Here is a 26,286-nt window from a genome sequence, read left to right as displayed (position 1 = left end):
GTGCCAGCGAGTCTTAAGGGACTTAGTCTGGCGAGCAGCTCTGGAAGTAGATATCTTCCACGATTCATGAATGCTTGCAGCTGAATCTAGTGAGCTTGAACAAGCGTGCAGCCGGTGGTGCACAGGGTCCTTTTCTGGGCCCATTACCGGTGTTGCACCCTCCAGGCAGTCCGAAGCTCAGCGGCATAATAGCATTGTTTGTGCTGAAAGGGATCTCAAAGCCGTTGAGCTGGCGTGAGATCAACGTTGGCATGCTTGACACAGAATAATGCATGATCTGGACACCAGGCCTCACATGCTGGATGCCTGGGAAGCACTGCGGGAGGTCTAAACGAACTGGTTGTCTGACAGTGTACAGACGTTTGATACACAAAGGGTCCATTGACATGACCAGAACAGCTGGCACTGTTTGGATGCATTTGTGGCAACTTATACAAATGTCAGAAGCTGTGAGTTGCAGGCATGTCGAGGGTGCAACGCTGTGGCAAGAAATGCAGCAATTATGACCTCTGTATAGCAGAGCAAGCTTTTGGCAATTGTAAATGTGGGTATCAGCCCTTTATAAAGTAAATTTTTAAAGTTCCGCGAGTTTCTTAATATTATACTTCACCTTCAGACGGACCATGCATGTTTGTCCGTTATGCAGGCTTCTCTGCACACACAATGAAACACATTGTTTCTGGACCCACCAATGACAACGCAACACAAAGCCAATTCTGCTAGCAGGATGTTCTGAACGAGCATCCAAATGGTCTGCATGCAGTGCCACATGCAATTCACAACAAATGTGAGTCCAATCTCTAGAACCCCTCCCCATGTCAGCAATGATGGCGCTCTAAGAGGGCTCAAGGGTATTTGATGTCATGTGTATCCCTTCATTACTGTGGATGCAGGCTACTCTGCAATTTTTGGTTTCCCATTGGTTTCCCATTGGAAACAATGACCCGCTGACAGGGTTCCTGTCAGCGGGTCCGTGTCTACAATGCTGCCAAATTCCTCAACCCAGCAACTGTCCTGTGATGTTCCGCATCCGATTCTGAGGGCGCTCAACACTGCTTTGGTGCTTGCGACGCATCGGCTACTGCTCCCTCAATTGCATTTTTCACATTTTCCATGCTGCCGGCTCATTCTTCATGCTGTCTCATGTGTCCTTTCCAGGCTGCTCTGCAGGCCTAGGTGCGGCTGCTATCAGAGCTCATCGTTGTGAGGCTTCTCCAGCATCCAGAGTAGCCTGAAGCCGAGGGGGCAATCAAGCTCAAGACTGAGCCCTGTGATGTCCACCTGGCCGATCCGCCCCTCCTCCTGCGAGACCTGGCGCACACACAGCGGGGGTGAGTCATTTGTGCCGTTTAGCCATCAGTGCTTACACTTCCTTCACATGCGCTCGCTCTGCAATGAGGACTGCATTTCTCTTTGCTCTGAAATTGCTGGCTGCTGGGTTGAGGTTCCTGTGGCTGCCTGATGCCTTCCTTCACAGTTGACACACACTCTGTAAACAAAACCATCAAGACCCCCCTAGCGCACCTGGGAGGGCGACAGCTTCTGGGTGGTGGCGGGGTGGATCTTGCCGGGGGCAAGGGTCTCGAATATAATCGATGCCGGGTCGATGCGGCCGGGCAGGCCCAAAACACGTACTCGGTCCAGCAGCGGCCAGGGCAGCCCCTCCGCGCACTCACCCTGGTGCGCCTCATCCCACTCTCCTGCGCAGCGCACGTTATAACATCATCTCAGCAATTCTGCGAGCAGATAGCCGTTCAGCACGGGAAGGAGGGGGGTTTCGGCTGTGCTGCTGGGAGGATCCTTGCATGCGCAGCGAGACTCAAAAGTATCTGCTGTGCAGCTTTATTTGTTAGCCTGACAGTAACAAAGCAGAGCTGACCTCCTCCGCACACACAGGTAAGGAAAATTGCATTTAAAAACCACAGGGAAACTTCAAGGACAGCCTGCAGCTCCTGTTGCGGGCAGGTTGTCTAGCCGACATGCGCCTGGCACTTGGCATGCGGAAGAACAAGGTCCAAGGTGCTTTGTGACTTCTGCAGGCGATTTGCTCACCACCGCGTCTGAGCGAAATGGAAGGGAGATAGCTAGGTTGTAAGGGGTCTTTGGAAAATTCTCACCGTCGGCGCTGAAAGTGCCGGAGAGGATGCCGGTGCCGTCCGGCTGCGCCTTGGCCCGGAAATTGATGAACCCGGAGTCCACGCCGCCCGCCACGTCCAGCACCTGCGCGCAGCATTCCCTCTCTTTCATCATACAATGTTTGTACTTTTTAAGTGCTTCCCTTGCGCACAAGATCATCTTTGCTCAACAAAGCTTCCTTTGCTAGACTGGCACGTCCCATCAGAGCAGCTGTGCACTTGGCGACCTTCTCGGTCAAGGGCTTTGTTGCAAATGGGTGAAAGACATTCAAAAAGAACCATGTTACCCAGAAGCCACGATTTCTGACCAAAGGAATGGACAGCGATCACATGTTCACAGTTGGGCCTTGAGGCTCAGACGCCCAAACACATAGAGATGATAGGCGCCCTTCCCATCATATCCCCTCAATGCATGCAACACTGTGGCCGCCTCACAATACACCCAAACCACGCATTGCACTTAACACCCTGGTGCCGCTTCAATAGCTTCACCGTGCACTGTGCTTAGGAGGTGGGGAAGCTATGAGAGCACACGGTCCCCCACCTGGTCCCCCCTGTCCGTGTAGAGCTGGCCCCAAGCCACGAGTGATCTGCTGGCGGTTCCCCCGAGGGCGGCGCTGTCGGGGGGCGCCGGGCCACAGCGCAGCGCCTCCCGGGGGGCCCCCTGCATCGGCAGCCGGGGGAACGCCACCAGCAACGTCAGCGGCGTTTGCAAGGTCTCAGCCGTAGTCATCCTGGCCTCCTGCGAGAATCACACTCACACATCTCAATGTTGTGTAGCTCGTGGTTCACAGGCGCAGCTTCATTGCAGAGAATGTGCAGATGCACCACTTTAAACAGCCGCAGCTTGTTGGTGCAGCCATGGTCATGAGCGCGTCCTATGCAATACCTGCAGAGACATTTGTCACGTCAATAGCTGCTGAATGTCCCGAAATCTATTGAAATTCTTTATGTTGACCCTCAGCTCTGCTGTGCAAGGATATCCCTTATTTTGGAAGCATTCCACTGGCACTGAGACTAATCCAGATGCCGGGGATTTCCATTTTCCATCCGTTATTATGTCTTCTGAGTTCCACCTTACACCTTCCAAGGTATGCAAGACCCCATGCATTACCCCCCTCCCATGTCTCTCTACATGCCCTTTCCACAAGCTGAGCAAGCTCAGGTTCCTATACTAAAACCTGCTTCCAAATGAGCGCGAGAGAACTCAGTAGCAACCAAATTTTATTCAATCAGTGAATGCAATTGAGACACACCTGCATTGGAACTACAGCGCCGCCGAGAACGTGCACCGGCAGGTGGGTGAGAGGGGCGGGCAGGCGCACAAAGCGGCCGGCGGTAGATGCGTCGACCGGAGTCTCGTCGGAAATGTCGTACCATACACCCTGGGGGAAATAGCCCTGCACGCTTTCCGCCCCCTGCGCGCAAGGAAGGGCGAGGGTGATTAAACAAGCCATGTCCGCTCTTGGAGTCTTGCCTTGAAGTAAGGAATAGTGGGGAGTACCTATTCCGACCACGATAAGGCAATCCCATTACAGGTCAGGACAATAGAAATGAATCACAACGATGGCAACAGCGGACAGGTGTGCCTGGCTCAGTCTGATGGAAAAAAAAAGAGTTCCAGAGGAATGAGCGCTCTCTTCAGGCAGTGTGATCTTCGCACAATTTGGCGCTACAGCTGATCGGGTGAAGCCATATCTATCGGTAGCAATGTTGGTGTTAAGCGGCTACCTTTGTAGCAGCCACACTGCCGACCAACAGACCTGGCCTCGCAGGATCAGCAAGGGCGCCAGATTTTGGAAGTGCAGTCCTCTATTGCCCTAGAAGGCATGAAGACCTGAAATGCACTTTGACCAATCTTGCTGCAGTATCACGGTCTCACAGTGGTGGAAGCTGCATATCCCAGCTTTCCCATAAATCAAGCCGCACCCACCTCATCCAGCACGGGGGTTACTAGCACGGAATCGCCCATGAGCCACTGCGAATCAACGTCGCGTGCGGTGGCGTCCTGCGGCCACCCGAAGAAGAGCGGCCGCGCGAGCGGGCAGCCGTGCCCGGCGGTGTGACGAAACGCGGTGTAGAGGTACGGCAGGAGCTGATATCGCAATCCCAGCGCATTGCGGCCGGCCTCCGTCACTTTCGGCCAGCGGTAGAGTTCCTGCACGTGCGTTAAACTCTCCATCAGTCGCTCATTTACATTGGATCAAGCCAATCAGAAGATGATCTGAAGCTTGGGTCAGTCACCCAGTAACATTGCATTCAGCCAATCCAAAGATGATCTGATGCTTGGGTCAGTTGCTCAATTAAATTGCATTCAGCCATTCTGAACATGTTTGATGCTTGGGTCAGTTGCTCGATAATATTGCGCAATTGCCTTCAGCCAATAAAGATGAACTGATGCTTGTCCTTTGTTGTCAGTGCCAGTGCCTTGCGTGAGACAGGTGAAGGAGCAGGCATGTCACACAGTTGCCTATTTAGGCCTTTGCAAGCATGCATGCGCCTAGACAAAGCAAATTCAATTGCTTTTCTGCTTTGTTGCGCTGCAAGGCATGGGCTTCTCATGTTTAAGCTCCTGTACAACTTTAGGGGCAGCCAGATCAAATGCCATGCTTTGCAGGTCCTGTTCAGGCTGTGCATGCATGATTGGCACGCATGCATGCCCATCATGACGGAACCCAAACACCACACAGTGACATCAACGCCCGAACCTAGATGCCCTGTAGGCTCCTAAAAATCATCAGCCAATGTGAGCCAAGCAGCAATGGCCACTCTGGCTTCCAATGACGCTCTCTCGTTACGCGTGCTTTGATTCCATGCTTTCTTTGGCATGCTGCACATGCAGCAGAGTCCCATTGTGCAGCAGCTTCGTACAGCAATGGTGGGGAGCACAAGAAGGTCTCAGAAAGGAAAGGAAAGGAACGGCAAAAAAGAGCGAGCTTGAGATTCGAACGTGTGCGCACCTGGTAACCGGAGGTGAGATCGGAGTGGGATCGCGCGAAGGGGTAGAAGGCACCGGCGCTAATCCACCGAGCGCAGAGCTCCTCCGTGGTAATGCCCAGGAACCCGCAGATGTCCGCCCCTACACAGATTGACACACCAGGAATCTCAATGGGCATCAAGGACTGCCACCAGGATGGCTGTGCAGTACTGCACAGCGCCTGCATTGTCCTGCATTGAAAAGGAAAAGAGCCCGCAGGAGCGGTGCAAAGCCCCGCAGGCATGCAGGCTGAGACTTGTTGGGTGCCCTGATGGCAACGAGCTGCATAAGACGAGCAGCAAGGTGGCCTGCCAGCTGAAAGAGTGATCACTTCTGCATGACGACACCCCGGCACTCCCTCTCATTATATTACACAAATGCCCTTGCTAACCCCCTCTCCACCCCTGCCCAGAGGTGCCTGCGAGCCCGCAGATACGCATTCTGTCTGGGCATACAACCTCGAGCCTGCACTCAGACACTGACGGTCTCGACAGCCAGATGAGCAGACTTTCCTCCACGCAAGAAATCACTCTTTCCTATCGTGAAATAGGAAGGGAAAATTTGCTGCCCACCTGCCATGGGCATGCCCAAGATGCCGGCCTCCAGCACTCCCACTACAGACCATCTCAGGTCATCCCACGTGGCGGCGTTGTCCCCCGTCCAGTGCGCCGCATAGCCCCCAGATCCCACAAAGGTAGACCTGTGCGCATCAGCAGCATGTACCTCAGATATCATTAAAAGCAGAGCACAACCCCTGTGATGTTCCCATTCTTTTAGAAGTGGGTGTATCTGCTTCAAACCCACGACCCCTGAATTTCATGTGCTGGCATGAATGCTACCATGCTGGGATTTAGGTATTCAGGGACTTCAGCAAAAAGTGGCCGGTTTCAGACATTGGAGTTCCAAAAACGTACGCTTCTTGGGATTTCCAACTCTGACCTTGGCCACTGTCAACACACCGGGCAACATCAAGCGAAAAGCAGCTCGCGCACGATGGCATCAAGTCTCAAATGTCATCAAAACAACCTCTGGATGTTACTCTTCAGGTGGGCACCTAGAAGGGGCGCTACTTGACATGCACCAGAGAAGACCTCCAATACTGACATGCCCACTAACAGATGAATTTTCATACCTAGGACATTTGAAACAGCGCGCCTACAGCTGGCATATTCGGTGACATGACGGCCTCAAAACCACATGCTGACATTGCGTTCCGCCCACACGGTGCACCCCCAAGGCTAATGCTGAGAGACAAGCGAGAGCAGAGATTGGTAACGCGCCTCGTGAGCACAAATGGCCGCTTGGCGCCGTCGTGCAGGGTGTGCAGCGCGCGGGCAGTGGCGGCCGCCTGGCTCAGTCCGTAAAGATTATGGGTGTTGTACTGCAGGGAGCCGTCGTAGTGGCGGGCCGTAACGGGCATTGTACGGAAGCTAAGCGGCAGCCGGACGTTGTTGTTTGCGATCGAGTAGGGCGGCGCATCCACCTGGGGTGGAACCACTAGTCTGGTCAGCACCCTTAAATATCATCTATTGCAATACTGCCCAAGGGCCCTGTACAAGTGTCCGCAGCAATGCCATCTAAATATTACAGCTCGTCAAACAACTGCCAGGAGAAGAAGCAAGCTCCAACTGGGTAGAGGGTAAAGGATGTGTCTAGGGGCACAGCTGAAGAATAGCTTGAATGTTAATGGCCCTCCAGACACGCTCCCATGTCCTACCAAAGAGCAAGTGCCATTGAGATGCTGGCTCACACATTCAACAGGGTCAAGCCCACCCGAGAAGACGTCAACCCCAATTTCGATGTCTTGTTCGAGGTACTTCATGTTAATTGAATACGCCCAGCAAAGAAGTTTGCAACTGACCTTCAGGAAAATCTCCCAGGCAGCGCGCTCCAGCTCGGGCTCCTGCCAGGCGCGTGTCCCAACAGTTTCAGCCACACCCTTCACCTGCAAGCGCAAAGTGACACCGCTCGCACAAGCAGCATTTTCTCTCTGATTTCATTATCGCACAAGCAGCATTTTCTCTCTGATTTTCTTATTTCATGAAGCCTGCTTCTGCCTCGTCTGGGGTGGCTTACGATGGCAGACTCCATAATGTCAGAGGTCAAAGAAGGCTACTCTCGAGAGGCAAAGAGTTCGATGCGCGTGGCTATCGACGAGGCCTTGCTGGTTGGAGCACATTGGCTTCAAACTAAACCCAGGCATGCCTTTCACTCAAGCACTGCCATGAGCAAAAAGAAAAGGGAAGGGATCATGACAATCCCTGAAGCCTGATATTCATGACTAAACAAGATACCAAAGCATTCCTGGTGGAGAGAGCGCCAAGACAGGGAAGGCTGGAGGGATTTGATGAGTGGTTGCTGCAAGGGAACTAGCCCTGAGGGCTGGAACAAGTGTGTTATGATAATAATCAGGGTCACCATCATCCCCAAAATTAAATGCGACAAACTGCTCACATCAGTGCTGGAAAATGAAATGCGGTAATATGCCTTAAATGCGAGCTGCAGCGGCAGGTGCTGTGCCACATCAGCTTCTCAGCCAGAGCGTTTAAGAATACTTATAGCACCCGGGCAGAGGGTGGACGGGCGAGTGCGCACCAGGGAGCCGATGAAGGCGCCCTTCTTTGCATTGCCGTTTATGCTGCCCGGCATGTTTCGCGTCGACTGCTCCTGAAGCAGCCATTGCTTGAGGTATGGCTCTAGCGACCAGCATTGCAGGCGGCACGCCGGCGGCTCCGTCCCGAACGTGAAGAATGGCTTTCCCACGCCTGTGGCAGAGCACAAAACTCTGAATTGGGTTATCCAAATGTCTCACTGCAGAAGTATGGCTGCGCACCAGGAGAAATGCAACACATTAAGGGAGTCTGCCCATTGGGGCTTGCATGTGAAGAATTTCCCAAGGACTTGCTTTTGCAGGTATGCAAAGAAAAGCGCACACACCTACTTATAACAAACTATCGGCGCCTCAAGCGGAAATAATTTCATAGCACAGCCAGCTCACCTCTGCTGTCAGGCAATGCCCACAACCAAGGGGATTGAATTGAACCCTTTGAGCAAGCCCCAATAGTAATCAGAAGCGTGACAAAGCAGGCAGACAGGAGGCGCACTGGGATCGACGAAATCCAAGATGCCATCGGGCGGCAGCTCGCACACGTGGCCGGTGCAGAAGTTGGACACCTCATTCATGTCCACCCAGAGCCCATCAAAGGGCACCAACGCGTGGAAATCGCGGATGTGATCCAACCACCACGCCTGCCCCTCAGGGTTTATAAAGTCGGGGAAATGCACCGCCCCAGGCCAGACCTGCGCAAGTGTGGGAATTAGTAAGCATGAATGCTGCTCACTAGGTCTGCACTTAGACCCATTGAGACATGCATCTTTGTGAGAGAGGCAAGGCTCCCGTACTTTTTGAAGATTATGTCACTGTGCATGGCTGACCATGGTGACTACGTGTGCCGTGTACCCAGTATTAATTTGAAATCTGGGTACATCAGCAAGGTGGACACTCTGGTCAGCCAGATATTCTGGTCCAGATCAAACAGATGCATGCATGCACACCAACTTCAGGCCATGCACAAAGTTTCATCGCAAGGTTCTTCCGCCATAAATGCCAGGGCGCTGAACACGATGCGCCAGCGCGTGCGCAAGCACAACTTGATGTTTACGGAGCACATAGAAGAAGAAATGATGCGCAGAGAAGGTCAATTTGGGCACCTCAGCGATACGAGGCTGGCCGGTGACATCAGCGGACACAAGGAAACCATTCATGCATGGAAAGAACGCAGCATGCAACAGCCAAAATTAAGTGCAACAGACCGGGCAAAGGTGGGAATCTGGCCCACCTCAGCGATGTAGGGCTGGCCAGTGACATCAGTGATGAAGATGCCGCGCTTGAGGCCGTCCTCGTAGGCGGGAAAGCCCGGCAGCAGGGGGATGCCCGGGTCCAGAATTGGCACGAAGCGCTGGCTGTTGTTGTGCAGGCGCTCTACAAACTCCTGCATGCTCACACATTACTGTCGGCAAATCTGTGTGCTGCACGACATCCAAAGGTGTGCTTGCATTTTGAGGCGCTCACAAAACAACTTGCTGAAATTGCAGCAATTGGCACAGTGCAAATCATGAAGTACTCCTAGTGGCAGCAAAGAGGTATGCATCCCTTGCACAATAGATATTTTGCCACAAAACTGCACGTTTGAAGACCGATGCAGATTGTGCTTCCTATGGCCCAGTCCCCAAGTGGTTTGGGTTTGTCTTGCTTTCAGTGCTCTGACAAGTCCCGAAAATTCGGCAATGGATACGCTTTAGAGGTTTGCTAGATAGATACGTGCAGATATCGATACATATTCACCCTCAGAGGACGACCACTTCGATCCACGTCCATAAATCACGTTTACGTGTGAAAATACCTATCAATCGACGCCTTTTAACGTATACTCAATAGATCACACGGTATATACACGAACCCAACAACACAGTGCCAGAAAATCAAGATATGCACTTCCGGTTCGTATCCTCTATGGCTTATCTACCCCACCGGTTACTAACCAGACGCAACCACATAGTATACGTTTGTAGGAAAGCGTATCTAAAAAGCTACGAGGGACATGCAGGAGTTTTTGAAGGGGCGATACAGCCGTACCCATCATCCCAATGACACAGAACCATGTCAAGAGGCAGGGGGGGACAGAAAGGTGCGCCTTCATGGCCACATGTCTGTATCTCACGCGTGTCGCAATTTTTCGACAGGCTCATGCACAAAATAAGACCCAGAGCAGGGCAACACACATGGAAATCACGCCAAGAGTTTCGGAGCGAGGCACAACCAGATGGCAAGTTATGCAGATGAATTGTCCTGCTCCAGACCTTGACGGGAACGTGCAAGAGTCTCTCAAGGGGCTCTTCAGCCCTCTTCTTGTTTTGCCACCCTTCAAGGGTAGCGCTGTAGAAGGCCAGGACTGACCATGGGGAAAAGTAGTCCTCGGTGTTGATTTTGCCATCCTTGACGGATAAAGCGGTAGTACTGGTAAGGAATAGGGGCAATGCAACCCTCGGTGCTAGATTGCGGGCCATGAAGGGTTGCGCCGGCTGGCGGCAGGGGTACTAAAACATACAAAATAGTCTTTACTACCCCCTGGGTAGGGTTTGACAAGAGGTTGTGATGAAAAGACGCGCGCCTGCACAGCTGGCAGGGGGAAGTTGACTGGGTCGAAGGTAAAGTCTCGCTGGTGCTCCATGTAGTCAATATCCCCCCACATGGTGTCAAGGGGAATATCCGCCGCCGTGTAGTTGTCCACAACTTCTTGCATCTCCCATATGGATGCATAGCCGTACCTGCACCCCGCCATATGCTGTCAAGTTTGAGTGATTTAGATTAGATAAAAGTACAATGAAACAGACACCCTGATGAAGCCTGGGGGAGACAGGGGTCAAGCATGCAACCAATTTCTTTCCCTCAATGATGTTTCAATGGAGTGGTTTCGTCGACATACAGCAACCACCAGTGCATGCCTTTTGTTTGGGCTCGTGGGCATATTGCCCTCTGCATTGCCCCCGACATGCAAGAAAGTGATGCAGCCGCGTCGGAGAACCCGGGCATTAGCAGCACAGGACACACTTCCACTTGCTGCTTACTTCGCCGCAGTTTGGGATTGATATGTGTGCTGGCAGGGAAATGGCACATCTGATCAAAATTCAAGAGAGGGGTGCGCACTTCGATTGGTGGAATCCGAGCGCCCAGAGCGGGGGCATGGCGGGGCGGCCAAACAGCCGGGTGTATTGCTCCAGGACCTGCACACATGCAGTGGTACCGTGTCGGACAAAGGACACTCTTTAAGGGCCTGATGCAGGGTGTCTGAAACCCGTGGGGCAGCTCTAGAGATGCCCAGAGATATCCACATGCAGCCTCGTGATGCAGTCGCTCAGCCAGGAACTGAGTTGTGACGGCCCAGTCAGGACGCTTCAAGGCTATCTGCTTTGTGGTAGCTATGCGGAATGCGCATCAGGGGGGATCAGTAATACATTGTGCTAAGAAAAGGGGAGATATACCTGCATGGGGTTAGGCCCTGGGAAGATGAAGATGTCAAGGACGCCCCCGGTGACGCGCCAGCTGACCTTGTCCTCAGTAACCACCGCATCCATTCCGTTCGAGTTGAAGAGTAACATTCCATGCGCGCTCCCGTCTGCAGTCACGCACTTCAAACATTCACCTCTACTGTGCACGACCTGGCCGTATGCATGCCTCTGCGGTCACTTTCTTGCTGCTACGCATGCATGCCTTAATATAACACCAGATTCATAACCATACCGCTCTGCAAGCAGAACAAAAACGGGCATGCGTGTTAGATGTCCTTCCCACCTGTCAGCATTACATCACGGCCGTCGCTGGCACTGCTGCGATGCTTTTGGTGCCTAGAAAACAATGAGCATGCATAGATGCCCTGCCCAAAAATTGGAAGCTCCAGAAATCCTGGTCTGAGCACACATGGACGAGATCCAGTACGTAAACAAACAAGTGAGTATGGTTTAGGGTTCGCACCCTCGCGAACTTCGAGCACAAATGGGTGGGAGCCGTAGAGGTTGAGGTCCGGGTAGTCCGTACAATCGCGGTTCCACATCGCCAGCGGCCGCCCGTTACGGCCCACCTTCAGCCCTGCACCGTAAAAGCGCGCACGCTTCAATTCATCGTTACGGCCCCTCATTCACATTACAATAGGGGCATGTGACAATCTGAGCATAGAGAAAAGACTCGGCGCATCCTCAGGTCTCACATACATCCTCGAAAAGCAGACGTCTTCGCATTCACCCTGCCTGGCAGGCTGCTGTGGCAACTTGATCATGTGTGTCGACATCTTGCACCCTACATTGAATCTGCATGTCCTGTTTCCACAGGAGGCCCCCACCGAAGAAGTCACCCGCTTGTGCAGTCTGAAAGGCAGCGAAATCATTGCCAGAGGTATGCAATGTGGGAGCATGTGCTTGCACAGATTTGTATGCAGGGCAAATACAACAGTCCTCACCTTCTACCTGTAATGTACTTCTCGTGATTGCAAATCCCCTGGTCAGGGGCGTAAAAAAGGGCGCACCGCTGGATGAAATGCGCTCGCCGAGCCCATAGATGAAGGATGTCCCAGGTCTTGTGGGTGATTCCAAACACCGGTAGTAAGTATACCCCTATAACACTGTTATTCACCCCTGATCAGGGGCAAAAAAGGGGCGCGCACCGCTGGAGGAGATGCGCTCGCCGAGCCCGTAGATGGTGGAAGTGGGAGGAACCCATGAGGTCAGCTCCAGGTACTGATCCTTGTACAGCATGCGAAGCCCGGTAGTGTTCCAGAGTGCAGGCTCGCCCGGGGCGGCGGCAGGCCCCGTGCGCGTAACCTCAAAGCTGAAGGGCTCCGGCGTGTAGTCGAAGCGGTACTTGTGCGGCTCCGCCTTGGAGTTGGCGTCTGCGCACCAGCAGGATACATTCTTATCATGCCTGTGCACGTTGTACGGTAAAGTGAGTAGGCAACTTTGTTGCCCCTGCCCAGGTATGCCAGCATGGTTTCTCTGTATGCATATGAGATCTTTGAGGCTATCCCACTTGGCTATAAGGTGTGCCGTTCCACCAAGGCACATGAGGCCTGAGCCTGCAAGACTCTGGATTGTGTCTGAGGACATGACGACACGTCAGAAGTCAGCTTTGATTGCTGTTGTGGACTTCAGCATGCCATCGCGCCAGCAGACACAGCCTCTCTCGGCAGGTCATCGCACTGTACACGACGTCATAGAGCATAGCGTGCAGTCAACAATCAAATAGATGCTGTCAGTTCAGGACATCTGCTAATGCCAGCACTTGGTACTTTTATTTGTGCCATTGTCCTGCCCTCTTGAGCCTCAGGTGAATTTGTGAGCTAACGATATTTCGTTTATGTCGACGGCAAGGATTCATCCTTTACACATTGAGAGCCCCCTAAAGCCTATCAAGCATCCATTTCGCTGAAAACACAGATGATAAATGAGATGTCTACCTGCGACCTCCTCGGGTGTCTGCGCCAGCAGCTCGCGGGGAACCTCCCAGCGTTTGTCATGGGGGTCGGTGATGCGAACGCGCAGAATGTCCGGGATGCGAGTGTCCGCTTCCAGCTTCAGGTATTTCAAGTCTACTCCCAGCTCCGGGGAGGCCTCCTTCCTCAGCTCCAGCAGCGCCTGAGAGAAACATGCCTAGGCTGTCTATTGTCAAGCAAGATAAGGGTGCAAAGGATGAGCTCCTTTCATTTCACAGGATGTCTTGTCAATATGACCGATGGTGTTAGGGCTTGCACAACATTAAGCCCAGTCTTGGAGCTGAAATCCTATTACGGAATCAGAGCAGTTCATAATATGAATTACTAAGAGAACGGTCCCTTGCCCTACACTACTCTTATAATCGGTACCACAGCAACCCAGAGCTGACAACTGAGCCGAGTATAGCCTGTCTCAAGCTCTTAATTGATCCAGTGCCTGTCTCGTGCTCCTGTTATGGACAGGTACACACACAGCTTGGTGCCTGTCTGGAGGCGGCCTTGATGACACCGAGCAAGGTTCCCATGACTGCATGACCACCCGCACATCTTGGCAATTAAGAGAAGGAGATTTGGGACCGTGCACAGTGCGACTCTTTGAGCATGTCACGGTCTGGATCCAAAGGGGCGCAAGCGATCGGACATAGAAAAAACTTGGCAGCAGCGCACCTCAACGCCGGCGGCGGTCTCATTGACATCGGTCACGGCGTAGGCATTCTGTGCTGTGTTTGTGAAGAAGCAGGAGGGCTGCTCCAGCCTGGGGCCTCCCTTGTTGTCCACGTCGATGAACGGGTGCCAGCAGCAACTTCTGCCCTCGCATGCCTTCTTGTCAATGCCCGCGTAACCTGCGCAGCGACGCGCACATCTGATCACAGCCGGCTACACTGTATGAACAGCAATCCGCCAGCCCCTTTCCGGCGCCATACTGCTACCCGCTTGGGCAATCAGTTGACTGGACAGCGCAGATCGTGCTCAAAAGAGTGCACATTGCAATCGGCTGGACAGCACAGATCATGTGCAAGGCAGTGCAGTTTGCAGTTTCGCCCCAGGCAGTAATGACATGATTATGGCCAGCGGCTGCAGCTGAGGAGAAGGTATTGTGGCGCCTACTGCCCATGTCTATTCGCACGCTAAGATGGTCCAAAAGCGCGAGGGTTTGGCTAGGATAGCAGCAGGAATAGTATAATGCAGAGTTCGTTAGATTCCAAGGCACACAGAGGACGTGGCCAATGTCAGTTACAGGATGGGACTAGGGCTTGGGAGGGACCGCGTTCGCGCAAAGAGGTCCCTTCATAGAGAGGATGCAACTGCAAAGATCAGTTCCAAGCCAGATGAGATCATTTGTAATCATACAAATGGCCGCAAGACCGTGATAAGTATGTGTCAGGGCCATGGCATGGTACAGTGCATTTAGCAAACGACCGCGTACCGCAGTCCTTCCTGGGCCCATGGATGTCACAAGCTCCTGGTTCGGGAGGCTCTAGGAAGCTAATAGCATGAACACCGACCAAGAAGCACAGGAGGACGAACGTTGTCGCGCCAAAGCGCATTGCAATCAAGACACACAGCCTACACTGTAGGTACGCACATCGCCGACTATCAAGCACATGGTTAAGAAGCTTCGGAGAAATAAAATCCGCTATTTGACCTCACTTTTGACGGAAGTGACCTCTGGCCTGGCCATCTTCTAGATCGTTGAGGCGAAACAGTTTTGGCAGTATCTGCATGCGGCATAATTTGGCAAACTTGTCACGTGAGGCTTTTCCCAGATCCAACCGTTGGATCATGCAGCTGGCATTTTCTAAACAAGCAGGCAATACTTAAGCTTTAGTGCTGTGTGCTGGTATGATGTAGTCCCTCTCCCTCTTTCTGTCATGCGTTTGATCAATCAAGACTCCATGCTGCAGATCTGTCTGTAGACCCTTTAGCTAGATGTACATATGTCTAGCTGTCGATCGACAGCCGACAGTCGCGACAGCCAAATCTTAAATGGCCACGTCTGTTGATAGTGAAGGCCTAGGCCTGCTGGCTTATGCTTGCCCCGGCAACAATGCGCGGTGCTGCACGTGCAATATCGGGGTTTCAGTCGATTCTTAGATTTGATTCTTAAATTCTAGCTCTTAAGCTGCTAGCCGGGTGAATGATGCTAGCTAGCTGTAGCCGAGACCAGCTGGCATTGACATGCATCAACTTTCTGCATGATCAGAGCCCGAGCTTAAGCATCTGCATGAGGTGCTTGTCATGGCATAGCAGTGGAGACAATGGTCGCCACACTCAAAGATAAGGGTGTCACAAATTGATGCTGCAGCTTCATGATGCGCTAAAGACAGCATGCCCTTAGATATGAACCCAGCCGTCGTTGTAATTCTTGATTACAAGTAGTACAGTCTAAACAGGGCCAGAAAAATGGTACCTACAAGTCCTGACAACGAGAAGCACAGTGAGCCACTGATCATGCATGCTCCCATTAGCCGCTTGGTCATGGGAAACATGCGGTCACTGCAGCCCGTTTTCTTCCATGCAGTGCCACAGGGCAGTTAGGAAGTTCTGCCTTGCTTAGAAACGATCCTCTCAATCCAATATCTCTGCCAATCCAAAGCAGCTTGGTCCTCAAATCGCAGAGTCTAACATTGATTTCCAGTGTTTGCATGTACCTCTCGTTCAGCTTGGCTGCACACTGCCAAGCGAATGAATGGACTCGTCCTATCCTGACCGTGCAGGCAAATTCAAAGACACTGACATGCCAGCCACCGGATGCATGCATCTAATGACCGGCTGTCCCTCTCCAGTCTTTGACTGCTTCTCCGCCCCATGAACAGTTCCTCACACACTAAACCTGAAGACCCCTACCACAAACAGTAAATGGCATATCGCCGCACAGGGGCTCTGTCAAAGTGCAAAACATAGAGCAGCAATAAAGCCTGCACAGAGCAATTAGTGCCTAGCTTTTGGGATGGAAATAAATAAGTGGAGAATGCAGTGCGCGCAGTGTAAGTCAAACGCAAGCAGTCAGCAAAAGTTAGGGCGCAGCCCCGCAAACTAAAAGAATCTTTGGGGCTCCCGATATTGGCTGCTTCTGACTCAGAAGCAGCCGCAGCAAGCTCCTTTGGAGGCGACAAGCTCCTCAAAGCCATTGTTCTGCAAACATGCACTATCGTGTATTGAAGCATACCCAACAACTACTACATCATTCGCCTTGTCTTACCAAGGCATCGGCACTTCATTCCCTATCTTGGCGTCGCCCTTTTCCACTGAATCCCCTACTGCCTTACCCTCAGTCAGGGCATTGCTTTCCTCATTCAGATACGCATTGTAGTTACTGAGACCCTTGGCAATCTCAGGCTTTGGGGTACATGCATTCAAAGCAGCAGCGAGTCATCCCCAAGGACCGTCAAAGATCGGCCAGCGGCTGTGAGGGGCCGAGCAGGGTCTTTTCGAGGGCAGCCAGGTCGATTTTGTCATAGTCTGACAGCGCATGCGGCAGTATGGACAGTGCCTTGTAGGCGCCCTCGGCCCCTCCAGCCATGAAGGCCCTGTGCACCAGTGGCAGTGCTTTCTTCCTGTGGCCCACAAAGTGCAGCACCTGCCCGCGCAAACACATTTTGTCAGTTACTAATCACGCCATCACTTGCCGAATTTACTGTAGTTTTGAATATTTATGCACTGCTTCCATGGCACTGGGCTAGACAGCAAACGTGATGCCCAGGACCGTTCAACAATCTGCCCTGCTGTGCCACCACACGCCAGCAAGCACTACGAAGCAAATCACAAACAAAGCGACCAACGCTTTGTAAGCTTCAAGCACACAACATATTTGCCGGCCCATGAAAGGAAAGAAAGAGCTCAAAGGAGCATCGGTTCCCCTGTAGCAGGAGAACATCTCACCTTGACGCGGGCGGCTGCCAGGTCGTCAAATGAGGTAAGAGAAACTGGCAGGCGGGCCGGGTCGGTGCAGCAGCTTTGGTCCACGTGGCAGTAGTTGTAGCGCATGCACGTGAACAGGCACACCGTCCTGCCGCCAACCTGCACACATGTGTGATCCCTCAAAGGCTGAATCGCTTGACAAGGGTCAAGTGCAAGGGGCAAGGGCAAGTCCAAGGCCCAATTTGACCAACAACTGGGACAATTGCGAGTTAATTTTTTTGGTCATGTGTGAACTTGTCTGTTTGGTTGCTTGCCAGCTTGTACAGGCACTGACGTTAGAAATTGGTATCTATCCCATTTCTGCTGCAACTGTTCTAGGCACGCTATCACCGGGTTGTTCAAATCGCCACAAATCATTCCACCCCTTGTTACAAGCTGATGCAGGCAAAGTAGAAAGGGCAGAAGTTTCTCCAGAAGGGTTCATCAATGCAGTAATCTTAGCCCCTCAATCTGAAAAGGCAATGCAAAATGGGATACTGGAGTATGCCAAGACCAGGCAGATCCAGAAGCTTGCCTCCAAACTGTCAGGAGACTTAAGGCAAGTACACACCTGCTGGCAGGTGCGTCCCTCCTGCACGCTGATGTTAACGCGAGAAAGCACCTCCTCCGGATCATCCTTGAAGCCCAGCAGGTCCGTCAGAGCCTCCTGTGCACAAGTAAAAACACATGCATGTCAGTCCACTATATAAGAACGCCATTTCTGCCTGAACGCCGCAAAATTTGGGCATCTCGGTTTAAAATTTTGATGGTGACAGCTTACCACTAAATCACACATGCACTTGCCTATTGTGTGCTACTCCTACAACCTTGCTTGCACTGGGCACTAGCAGCATCTTGACTCCTATCCCGCACAGTTCTTCGCAGAGGGTAACCTCATCCGCTGGAGAAGAAAGGCAGGATAGTGGTTGAGAGGCTGCTTCGCAGCACAGTGACAGCCTCAGAGTACGATATGTACATCAGAAGAAACCACTGGGGGCAGATATGGCTTCTTGCAGGGTGAATATGTCCATACATGCACCTCTACAGGAAAGTCCAGGGGAAATTTCTGGGTTTACAGGCTGCCAAAGTGTACCTGGCCGGCAGTGAAGGTGGAGTTGAAGGGGTAGATGGCAATGACGTCCTGCAGGAAGGCAATGGCGCTGCCGTAGCGGCCGCGCGGCACAAACTGGATGCCGATGTTTACCGGCATGTCCGTGGCGTCCGATAGCGTCAGCCCGTAGTCAAACTGCGCGCCCTGGCCAAAGACCTGCACACCACAGCACAAATCCACCCTCAGCGCATGCGTGTCAGATCCTTAATTACCGTGAATGGTGCATGCGGCTTGGAACATCAGGGCACATGACCACCCACAGCACGATTGGCTACCCAGGGGGACATGCGTGTTTTTTAAAACGTTTTCCTCTCTCTTCCCCTATCCCAGGTGGAATGTGCATGCCTCCCCAAAGTCAAGGATGCTGTGAGGAGGCCATGAAAGCGACATATCTGGCAGAGGATGGGGAGCTCACCTCTGCAATGGAGTCAACCACGAGTGCATCCATGTCCAGGAAGACAACGTCAGTGGAATGCTCCAGGCCCTCTGCCGCCAGCTGCTTCATAAATGCAATCTGCATTACAACAGTACACAGCGCGCTGTCAGCTTCACGTTGTGCATGTGACTGAAAATGTCATCAATGCAGCCTGTCTTTGCTGCGCTAATTTCCAGCACCTCGAAAATGAGCTACAAGCTCATTGCCTCAGTGCTGAATCACAGGCTGCTGCTGCATCAGAAGCCACTGCAGCTGTTGGGACTTTTGCAGCACCGCATGCACAAGACATGATTATCTTGCGGATCCGCCTGAGATGAGGTGAAGTGGCGTCAAAGGGTGCAACGAGGGTGCAATAGGGTGCACTTCCTTCTGCACTTTGCATTCTACTTTATGCATCTGTGCTGATCAGGGAGGAGATCCTCAAGCTGCATATTGCGCGCACCTGGGCGAGGTACTGGTAGTAGTTGGCGTAGGGGTTGCGGCCAAGCTTGGAGCGATCAATTGTGAACCTGAACAGGCGCACATCAGCTGGCAAATCGATCTGCGTGGCCTGATCAGTCAGCACTGCAACTGTGCACCCCGGGTGAGACCGGCGCAGCGTTGAGATGAAACTGGTGTCCGGCTTGGACAGCTGGTCCTTGTCATGGCCCTGCGCAGGAAGAGGCTTGCTGAGTCACTTTGAGGTCAGCGCACGCATGCTAGACTCTTCTACATGCATGCATCATGGAAAAGGCATATGCATCAGAGCAAGTAAGATAATGCATTGCAGCACTCGACGAGTCTGGTGCGTTGTCACTGGCAGGCGCAAGGCAGGATAGCAGATGGGCACAGACCAGTCTTTTTATCAGCGGACGCAGGAAGAACCCTGCTCCAAAATGTCTGCATGAAAACGTGCAAGTGAGCTCTACAAAACTTCATATACATCACAAGCACAAGCGGAATGCATGCAAACGCAGCTGTACTACACAACAAATCAGCCATCAAGAGCAAGAGGGTTCGAGGCCCACCTCTGCTCCGCGCTCGCCCTCTGCATACCACGCTGCAAAGAGCACTTTGCGGCCGGAGGGTTCTGGGAGGGCGCCGGAAGCCTCCAATGCGGGCAGGAAGCCCATCACTTCAGGATGCGCCAGGCACCGGGCGAAGCAGGTGTCGATCTGCGGGGGACGGCTGCGGGGGGACGCCGAAGGATCCGCCCTGTCGAGGCACCAGCTCCGGCATCGCAGATCTCCCTGCAGCAAGCTCTGCAGCTCTGGCTGCAGTGTGCCACCGGCAGCGAGGCTCGAACTTTGCTCCGCAAGCGAGAGCTCGACGGGCGACGGACGAGGCAAGATGTCCGCGGGCGTGGAGGTCAGCAAGCCACCAGGAGCGGTGCCTGGCAGCAGCCGAGATGCGGCCACTCCACAGCATATAAGTAGAACCACTGGCAGTAACGGTACGGGCGCGCGCTTGAGTGCAGGTTCCCTATCCAGCGGCGTCGTCGTCAACTTGGAGGGGTTGGGAGGATTGGAGGCCTTGGTGGTTCTTCTCACGAGCATTGATATGCTTGGATTCGCGTGGCCCTCGGAGAGCCTGCACAGGGGCAGTCCAAGGTGTTTCAGACAAGGCATCATGCCGGGGCAGGGCTTTTCGAAAACCTCATCGCCTCCCCAACAAATTTCGCAATTTATAATTAAGATATTATATTTTTACATTGCTCATCGCAATGCTTTGCCAGGATCTGCAACATTGCAGCACAGCACCCACGGTTTCCTGACCAAATGGCCTGCTTCTGCTGATAGAAAAATCAACAAATTGTGCAAGCTCGCAATTGAAACAAGCTCAGAAACTCACAAGCTTCTCTGTTACGTGCACATGCATATGCGCAGAGCCCATGTGCAGGCAGGAGACACGTATTCTGGGGTTTCAGAAGGTGCAGGACCCGGAGGTGCAGACTCACCTGAGACAAGTAGCGACAGCCGCAGGCGCACCAGAGACCCCGGGAGACTGGGTGCTTCAGCAGGAGGTGTGCGCGTGAGGGTGCTCCTGTCTGCCTTTTGGTTCTGCCTCTCTCGTTCTGGAAGCTTCGAGCGAAAATGCGCCCAAAAGTGCTCAGATTCGGGCAGGGATTTGAGGCTTCGACGACCCGTCACGTGGAGAAATGCACGTGCGCCTGCTGAGCCGATGGAAGACGAGCCGCAGGTTTGATATCCACGGGTGTGGTACATGACTGGACCGCCACACCTGACCAGACACCAGAGTGTGTCCTGGTTTCAATGATCCTGTCATCATGCAGTGGCAGCGTGCGGATACTGGCTCCAGCCGCTGCAGCTGCATGCATGAATTCTAGAATGCAGATCTGGCTTCAAGCAAGTTGCCCCAGTACCGCCGCGTCTGGCCGGCAGTGGTTGCTAGCTAGTGCTCTCAGGGTAACACGAAACACCGGTACAATATGTGTACCTACATCTATGTGCCCACGCCCTCATTAACCCGTGATCATAATCGCATTCCGGCATTGCCTCAGATTCAAACGCATCAACTGCAATTGCATCAATTGATCGACAGTCACAAGCCTTGGTGGCTAGAGCTCGGATAGGTTACACACATTTTAGAAGTAAGGCATGCAGGTTTGACAAGCTCTTCTCTGGACCACTGTTGAGTACGAACGCCAGCCCTCACCACACCTTAAAAGCAGCCCGCAGCACGTTTTGTCTCCTGAACATGTTCTTAATCAGGCTCTCAAAATGCACCCTGCCCTGCAGCACCTTGGGCCCGGGCCCTGAGTCGGGCACCAAACCGCCACCGAAACAAGGTCCTCCAAGAAAGGTCTGCTCGAGGGCCGCAAGCCTGTCCCTTGCAAAAGGTGCTTGAAACATACCAAGCTTGACCGAGAGCAAACGGTCAACATCAGAAAGGCAGGCGGTGTCATAATATACACAGCGCCACCAACAGCACACTCAGTTTTCTCCAAAAGGCACATCGTTCCTGACAAGACAATCTCAAAGCATGTCATCTAGTCAATAATCGAAAAAAACGCGCCGTCATTCTTACTGACCCGCACAAAGACTCCTGTGCCACCCAACGACCCTGCCCCAGATATGAGCCACCTTTACAAATAAATTTACTCAGCAGCACAATCACCATTGCTCACTGCAGGTCGACACCTGCCAAAACAAATACCTTCACAACAGGCTCAAACAATTGCAACAGGACCTGCGATAAGACAATACCCAGGAGCTCTCTCACATAGTGTGCAACCTAAAAAGTCTCCAGTGTCAAGTCTCGACCACCCCTGCTCCCCATTTCAAAATTGTGCGCACTCAAATGCGCGTATGGTGCTGGTACCAAGCCTTTCAGCATGCAAGTAATCCAATTCAAGCACAAAAGGCGCAACCCTTTTAGGAGACACACCCTTGACCTCACAGTGACGGCAGCGCACCTTGCTACCTACAATGGGGTCTGCTACTCACTGCTTTCACCAAGAGCACATACAACAAAGTCAGCTGTCAGCGCCAGCAAGGACCAAGGGCTACCTCGCTGTCTAAACAGGAGGTCGTCGGCAATCCAAACATCCCCCGGCACAGGTGTTCTGTAGCTCATCTAGCTTGCGGGGCAGGCAGCGGCGATCACAGATGCCTTGACAAATTGGCCGCGCACGCGCGGCCGGGATTCGGCGAGGCGGCGGCGGCTCTCGTAGCGGACCTTCTTCTTGAAGTTGCGCAGCTTCTTCTTCTCGCGCAGCTTCTCCAGAGCTGCCTTGCGGTTGGCCGCCCAGGTGGCCGGGTCGCCCTTAGTCACCATCTGCACAAAATCACACTCTCGAGTGAGTTTGTGAATAGGTCACAGGAAGAACACGTTGCATTCAAGCCCTTGTGCAACATGAGGTTGCAAGAAAGGCTCAATGACCATCGACACATTTTTAGATCAGAGTGATTGCTGGCGCCAAAGAAAGCAAAAACTAATTTGTGGGACAAGTGAGCGGCAAATATGTAACGCAGAGAAGTCACAGCAGCGTTGCTTTCCACACTGACCAGACGGACAAAGCCTAGCGAATACACTGTCCAAATCTGATAACCTCACCTCTGCATGCAGATCAGTGGCGACCTTGAGGGCCCGGCAGAAGGAGTGCTGCTGTAACTGCTGCTGCAACTGCTGCTTGGGAGTAACCACGATGTTCGGCGCGCCCATTACAATGTTGGTGCCGCCTCCTGCCCTGGCCGCAGCGCTCTCACCAGATGCCGCCAGCTTCTGCTTCAACTCCTGCTCGACACAAATCCATCGCCCGTCAGCCCTCGTGCATTGGGCATAACACGGCCAAGTGCCGCAGCATTTAAATAGGGCTCATGTCAGTAACCAGCCCGCAGCGGTAATAGCACTGGTGCAATGCAAGTAAAGAACTGCAAGCGTCCAAGTCAGTAGATCCTTCTGGAGAACAGAACAAACATAAACGACACAGGCAAGAGGCCAGGAAAGATACCGCAGCAGGTGCGGGCAACGGATTAGCACTGCCGCGGGCGCATGGCCGTGGCACCACAGCAGTGAAAGAGCGCGCCAGCACGCACAGGGCAGCTGCCGCCTCGTCAGCCTGCACGTCATATTATCATTAGTAGTGGTATTTAAAATTAATTAATTTTCCTGCCAACAGGCAAGGTGCGTCCTGCAGACAAGCTACCGTTCAAGGCTGCCATAATCCTACCCCTTGACTCGCCAGATCCAAACTCGCCAGATCCAAGCAAGACTCGAATTTATCCAGCCGTGAACGGTGCTCAGAACTTATCCCGCCCCCCGCCAGCCAGGACAATTTTTTTGATTTGTCACGCAATTACACTTGAAAGCATTCAAAACATAGAGGTGGATTGGTCAGGCCCCAGCTTAGACTGATATGATCCACAACTTACTCTCAAGTCATTGCACTAGAGCCCCAGAATGAACAGCGTCAATCAGCGTCTGATGGCCTGCACCCAAAAAAGCAAAGAAAACAGGCCTAGTAGGAGCGCGCCTGCATCTGGCCCAGGTCTGTGGAACCGGCGGTGCTGCTTGGAGGACCCTCCACAACGAGGGGACCGGCAGTGGAGGGCCAGGGGGCCAGGTTGAGGGGCGCAATCTCCAGGTCAACTGACACCACCATGCGACTACTCACTCCCAGTGATTCACACCTGCACGCCAATAATAAACGACTCAATGCTCTTCACCCCGTTGGATGATGTCGTCACGCAGGTCCCCTGCCATAATTTAGCGCCTGAGAGCCTCAAGACTGCGTGACGGGACTTCCGCCCCAACAGGACATCATCCCAGCACTATGTGCTGCCATGTTTTTGATATCCGCATGCTGTACCGCCTGGCAGGCATCCTGAGCATTGCCCATGCAATAATGGTTATGCAATATGACACCGTTTTTGCACCCAATGCTGCGCAAATCAAGTGGCCAGAACAGGCGCACCCGTTGAGAGGGAACGCCGCGGCACTTGCGGCGCCGTCCGTCAGCGCGGCAGCATCCCCGGTCATCTCACTGGCGCCTGAGTCATCGCTGACTGCGCACACGGCCTCCCGACGATCGCAACCATTGTCCTCCATGCACAGCCGCTTGTGGCCGCTGGTGGCTGCGGTGGAAGTGTCCAGCTGCGCGCAGTGCAGGCGCTCCACTGCCAGGATGCTAGGGGCCGAGAGTATGCGCGGCAGGAAATTCCACCCGCCGCGCGCCGCGCCCGCGTTGCTGCCGAAAACCGGCGCCTCATGTGGGCGCACGAAGGACACCTGTGGGATTAAGCAGAAGCTAACTGAAGCTGACACCGACACCTTGCACATATATTGGCCCAGCTTGAGAGGCATGCCGGTACTTCAGGTTTGTCATGCCGACTGCTTGCGCAATAGCAATATCAGTCCTGAATTCTCACACCCCACACGGGCTGCCACTGGCTAGGGAGTGGGATCAACGTCCCAGAAGTTCATTGTGCACTTCTTGCACCGGCGGCCAGCAGTGCATTTCAATAACAGAACTTGGCACCAGATGAAAAGAGGACTGCACCTGCATGGCTTCGCCGGCCCAAGCCTCCTGGTAGCTGCTCCCACGCAGCTGCCCTCCCTCACTGGCGCCGCTGTCTGAGGCTTCACTCTCCGCGCGCTTCAGGGTGGCTTCTAGCGGCGCCGCTGTGCTAGCTTCCATGACTGATGCCTGAGGCTGACTCATGGCAGACATGACTGCTGTCTGCACCGCTGAGCTGCCACAGTCATGCAACAGCCGCGGCCGCTTCTTGGGCGGCAGGGCTGCTCTCTGTGCGTCGCACTCAGCGGTGCCTGTGGCACACTGCTGAGGTATGCTGGCTGCGTCCAGCGATGCGGCTGACAGCACATCGTGGCGGTACTTTGCACTGATCCACCCCGCTGCATGGCCTTCCAGGTTCTCTGTTCCTGCACAATGGAACAGTGCCTTTTTAGGTCACAGTTCAACAGGACGATCACACCGCGCTTCTTTGGTAGACATGCAACTATCATGATGGAACGCGACCCAGTCACATAGCAGTCTTGCAGACTACATTGTCCTGGCGCATGGCACTCCAACTATAATTAGCATGAATGATCATCGGAATCACCTGCGGCCATGACCTTGCGCCAGATGTGGTGCCACAGCGTGGCGACCTCATTCTTCCTGATGGGTTTGATGAGGTAGTCTGCGGCGCCCACAGTGAAGGCCTTGCAGATGGCCTCCTGGCTCTGCTCGCTCGACATGACTGCAATATACGAGACAACCAAGGCTTTTAGCAACATGACCTGTAGGTGGCGGCTAGAAAAGGAGAAGGCAACAAAGGCCCCATTCTTTCACTATTGTACGCAAAATATTAACAGCTTGCCCTGGGCCATTACAGCGCCGCAGAATGCTCGAGAGCTTTGCCCCCTTGGCATACCTATGACTGGCAGATGGCTCCAAACTTTGCGCTGGTTCACCTCACAAACCAAATCCATGCCGTCCACCTGCCAGCACAAGAAATTTTGGATTGAGGCATGTAATAATTTTGAGCTCGTTCGGGAATGATACAACCCCAAGAGGAGGGTTCACACATCTGTCAAGCGGACCCTTCTGCAGACGAAGGGGAGCGTCGCACACCTTTGGCATCATTATGTCTGTCAGAATCAGGTCGAAACAATGCTTGTCATTGTGCTGCAGGATATCCAGAGCTTCCTGGCCATTCCTTGCCACCGTGACTGCAAGGGATCATGACACGGTCAGCGGTGGGCACGCGTCTTGCGGGTGCGGCAACTCTGGGCAGCACACAGTGCGATGCACGTACGAAAAATACCTTACGCATGCAAGAAACTATCACTAATCACCTCTGTAGTTGCACTGCTTCAGCAGCTGCTCCACGATCCGCAGTGTCAAATCGTCATCTTCGGCAAGGAGTACGTGAGGAGAAAAGCTGCGGGTGCGCTCCGTCAAAACCTCCATTCTGAAGTTGCTCAAGGCGGTAACAGATAACCAGCGTAGATTCTCCCTCGAGACAAGACGTCGTCCAAAATTGTAGCGCGCCTAGATATCACCAGGGGCCTGCTGGATGTACCAGTGGCCTTGAGGTGCACGGCTGCAAATCAACCGCGTCTGCTTGCTGCTGGGGTACAGGCCTGGCTGCTTTTGCAGGTTCAAAGTGAGATGGGCCAGCTGATTGCATTTGCCCTCCGCAGATACTTTGAGCAGAAGATCTCGGGCAAATCTAACT

General features: G+C 53.2%; 4 protein-coding genes across 4 annotated transcripts; all 4 read right to left on the bottom strand.

Annotated features, from left to right (window-relative positions):
• Positions 1-558: 558 nt before the first annotated feature.
• COCSUDRAFT_64412 (hypothetical protein) lies at positions 559-14,268 on the bottom strand (the record flags this gene model as incomplete). The annotated part of the gene is made up of 21 exons (XM_005650750.1): positions 559-1,311; positions 1,525-1,700; positions 2,118-2,220; positions 2,680-2,877; positions 3,392-3,553; positions 4,069-4,293; positions 5,096-5,214; positions 5,685-5,812; positions 6,366-6,595; positions 6,974-7,057; positions 7,708-7,877; positions 8,217-8,412; positions 8,952-9,104; positions 10,278-10,440; positions 10,820-10,896; positions 11,155-11,288; positions 11,645-11,758; positions 12,330-12,554; positions 13,119-13,296; positions 13,821-13,996; positions 14,262-14,268. The coding sequence occupies 21 exons, from the start codon at positions 14,266-14,268 to the stop codon at positions 1,189-1,191; spliced, it is 3,141 nt and encodes a 1,046-aa protein (XP_005650807.1). The 3' UTR covers positions 559-1,188.
• Positions 14,269-15,508: 1,240 nt separating this feature from the next.
• COCSUDRAFT_64411 (hypothetical protein) lies at positions 15,509-20,628 on the bottom strand. Its single transcript, XM_005650749.1, has 8 exons — positions 20,538-20,628; positions 19,609-20,170; positions 19,044-19,250; positions 18,581-18,679; positions 18,148-18,321; positions 17,626-17,721; positions 17,037-17,174; positions 15,509-16,734 (listed from the first exon to the last, which is right to left on the bottom strand). The coding sequence occupies exons 2-8, from the start codon at positions 20,134-20,136 to the stop codon at positions 16,543-16,545; spliced, it is 1,434 nt and encodes a 477-aa protein (XP_005650806.1). The 5' UTR covers positions 20,137-20,170; positions 20,538-20,628; the 3' UTR covers positions 15,509-16,542.
• Positions 20,629-22,177: 1,549 nt separating this feature from the next.
• On the bottom strand, positions 22,178-23,415 carry COCSUDRAFT_58803 (CCT-domain-containing protein; the record flags this gene model as incomplete). Its single annotated transcript, XM_005650748.1, has 4 exons — positions 22,178-22,378; positions 22,658-22,837; positions 23,055-23,162; positions 23,404-23,415. 4 exons carry the CDS (start codon positions 23,413-23,415, stop codon positions 22,178-22,180), a joined length of 501 nt encoding a protein of 166 aa, XP_005650805.1.
• A 146-nt stretch (positions 23,416-23,561) lies between these two features.
• Positions 23,562-26,215, bottom strand: COCSUDRAFT_64410 (hypothetical protein; the record flags this gene model as incomplete). The annotated part of the gene is made up of 7 exons (XM_005650747.1): positions 25,904-26,215; positions 25,680-25,777; positions 25,480-25,546; positions 25,168-25,305; positions 24,603-24,985; positions 24,018-24,331; positions 23,562-23,733 (listed from the first exon to the last, which is right to left on the bottom strand). The coding sequence occupies exons 1-7, from the start codon at positions 26,016-26,018 to the stop codon at positions 23,562-23,564; spliced, it is 1,287 nt and encodes a 428-aa protein (XP_005650804.1). The 5' UTR covers positions 26,019-26,215.
• Between the last annotated feature and the right edge of the window lie 71 nt (positions 26,216-26,286).

The sequence above is a fragment of the Coccomyxa subellipsoidea genome, assembly GCF_000258705.1.
Source record: "Coccomyxa subellipsoidea C-169, whole genome shotgun sequence".
Classification (NCBI taxonomy): Eukaryota; Viridiplantae; Chlorophyta; class Trebouxiophyceae; family Coccomyxaceae; genus Coccomyxa; species Coccomyxa subellipsoidea.
The sequence above is the reverse complement of the archived record's forward strand: the minus strand, read 5'-3'. Positions and strand labels throughout refer to the sequence as shown.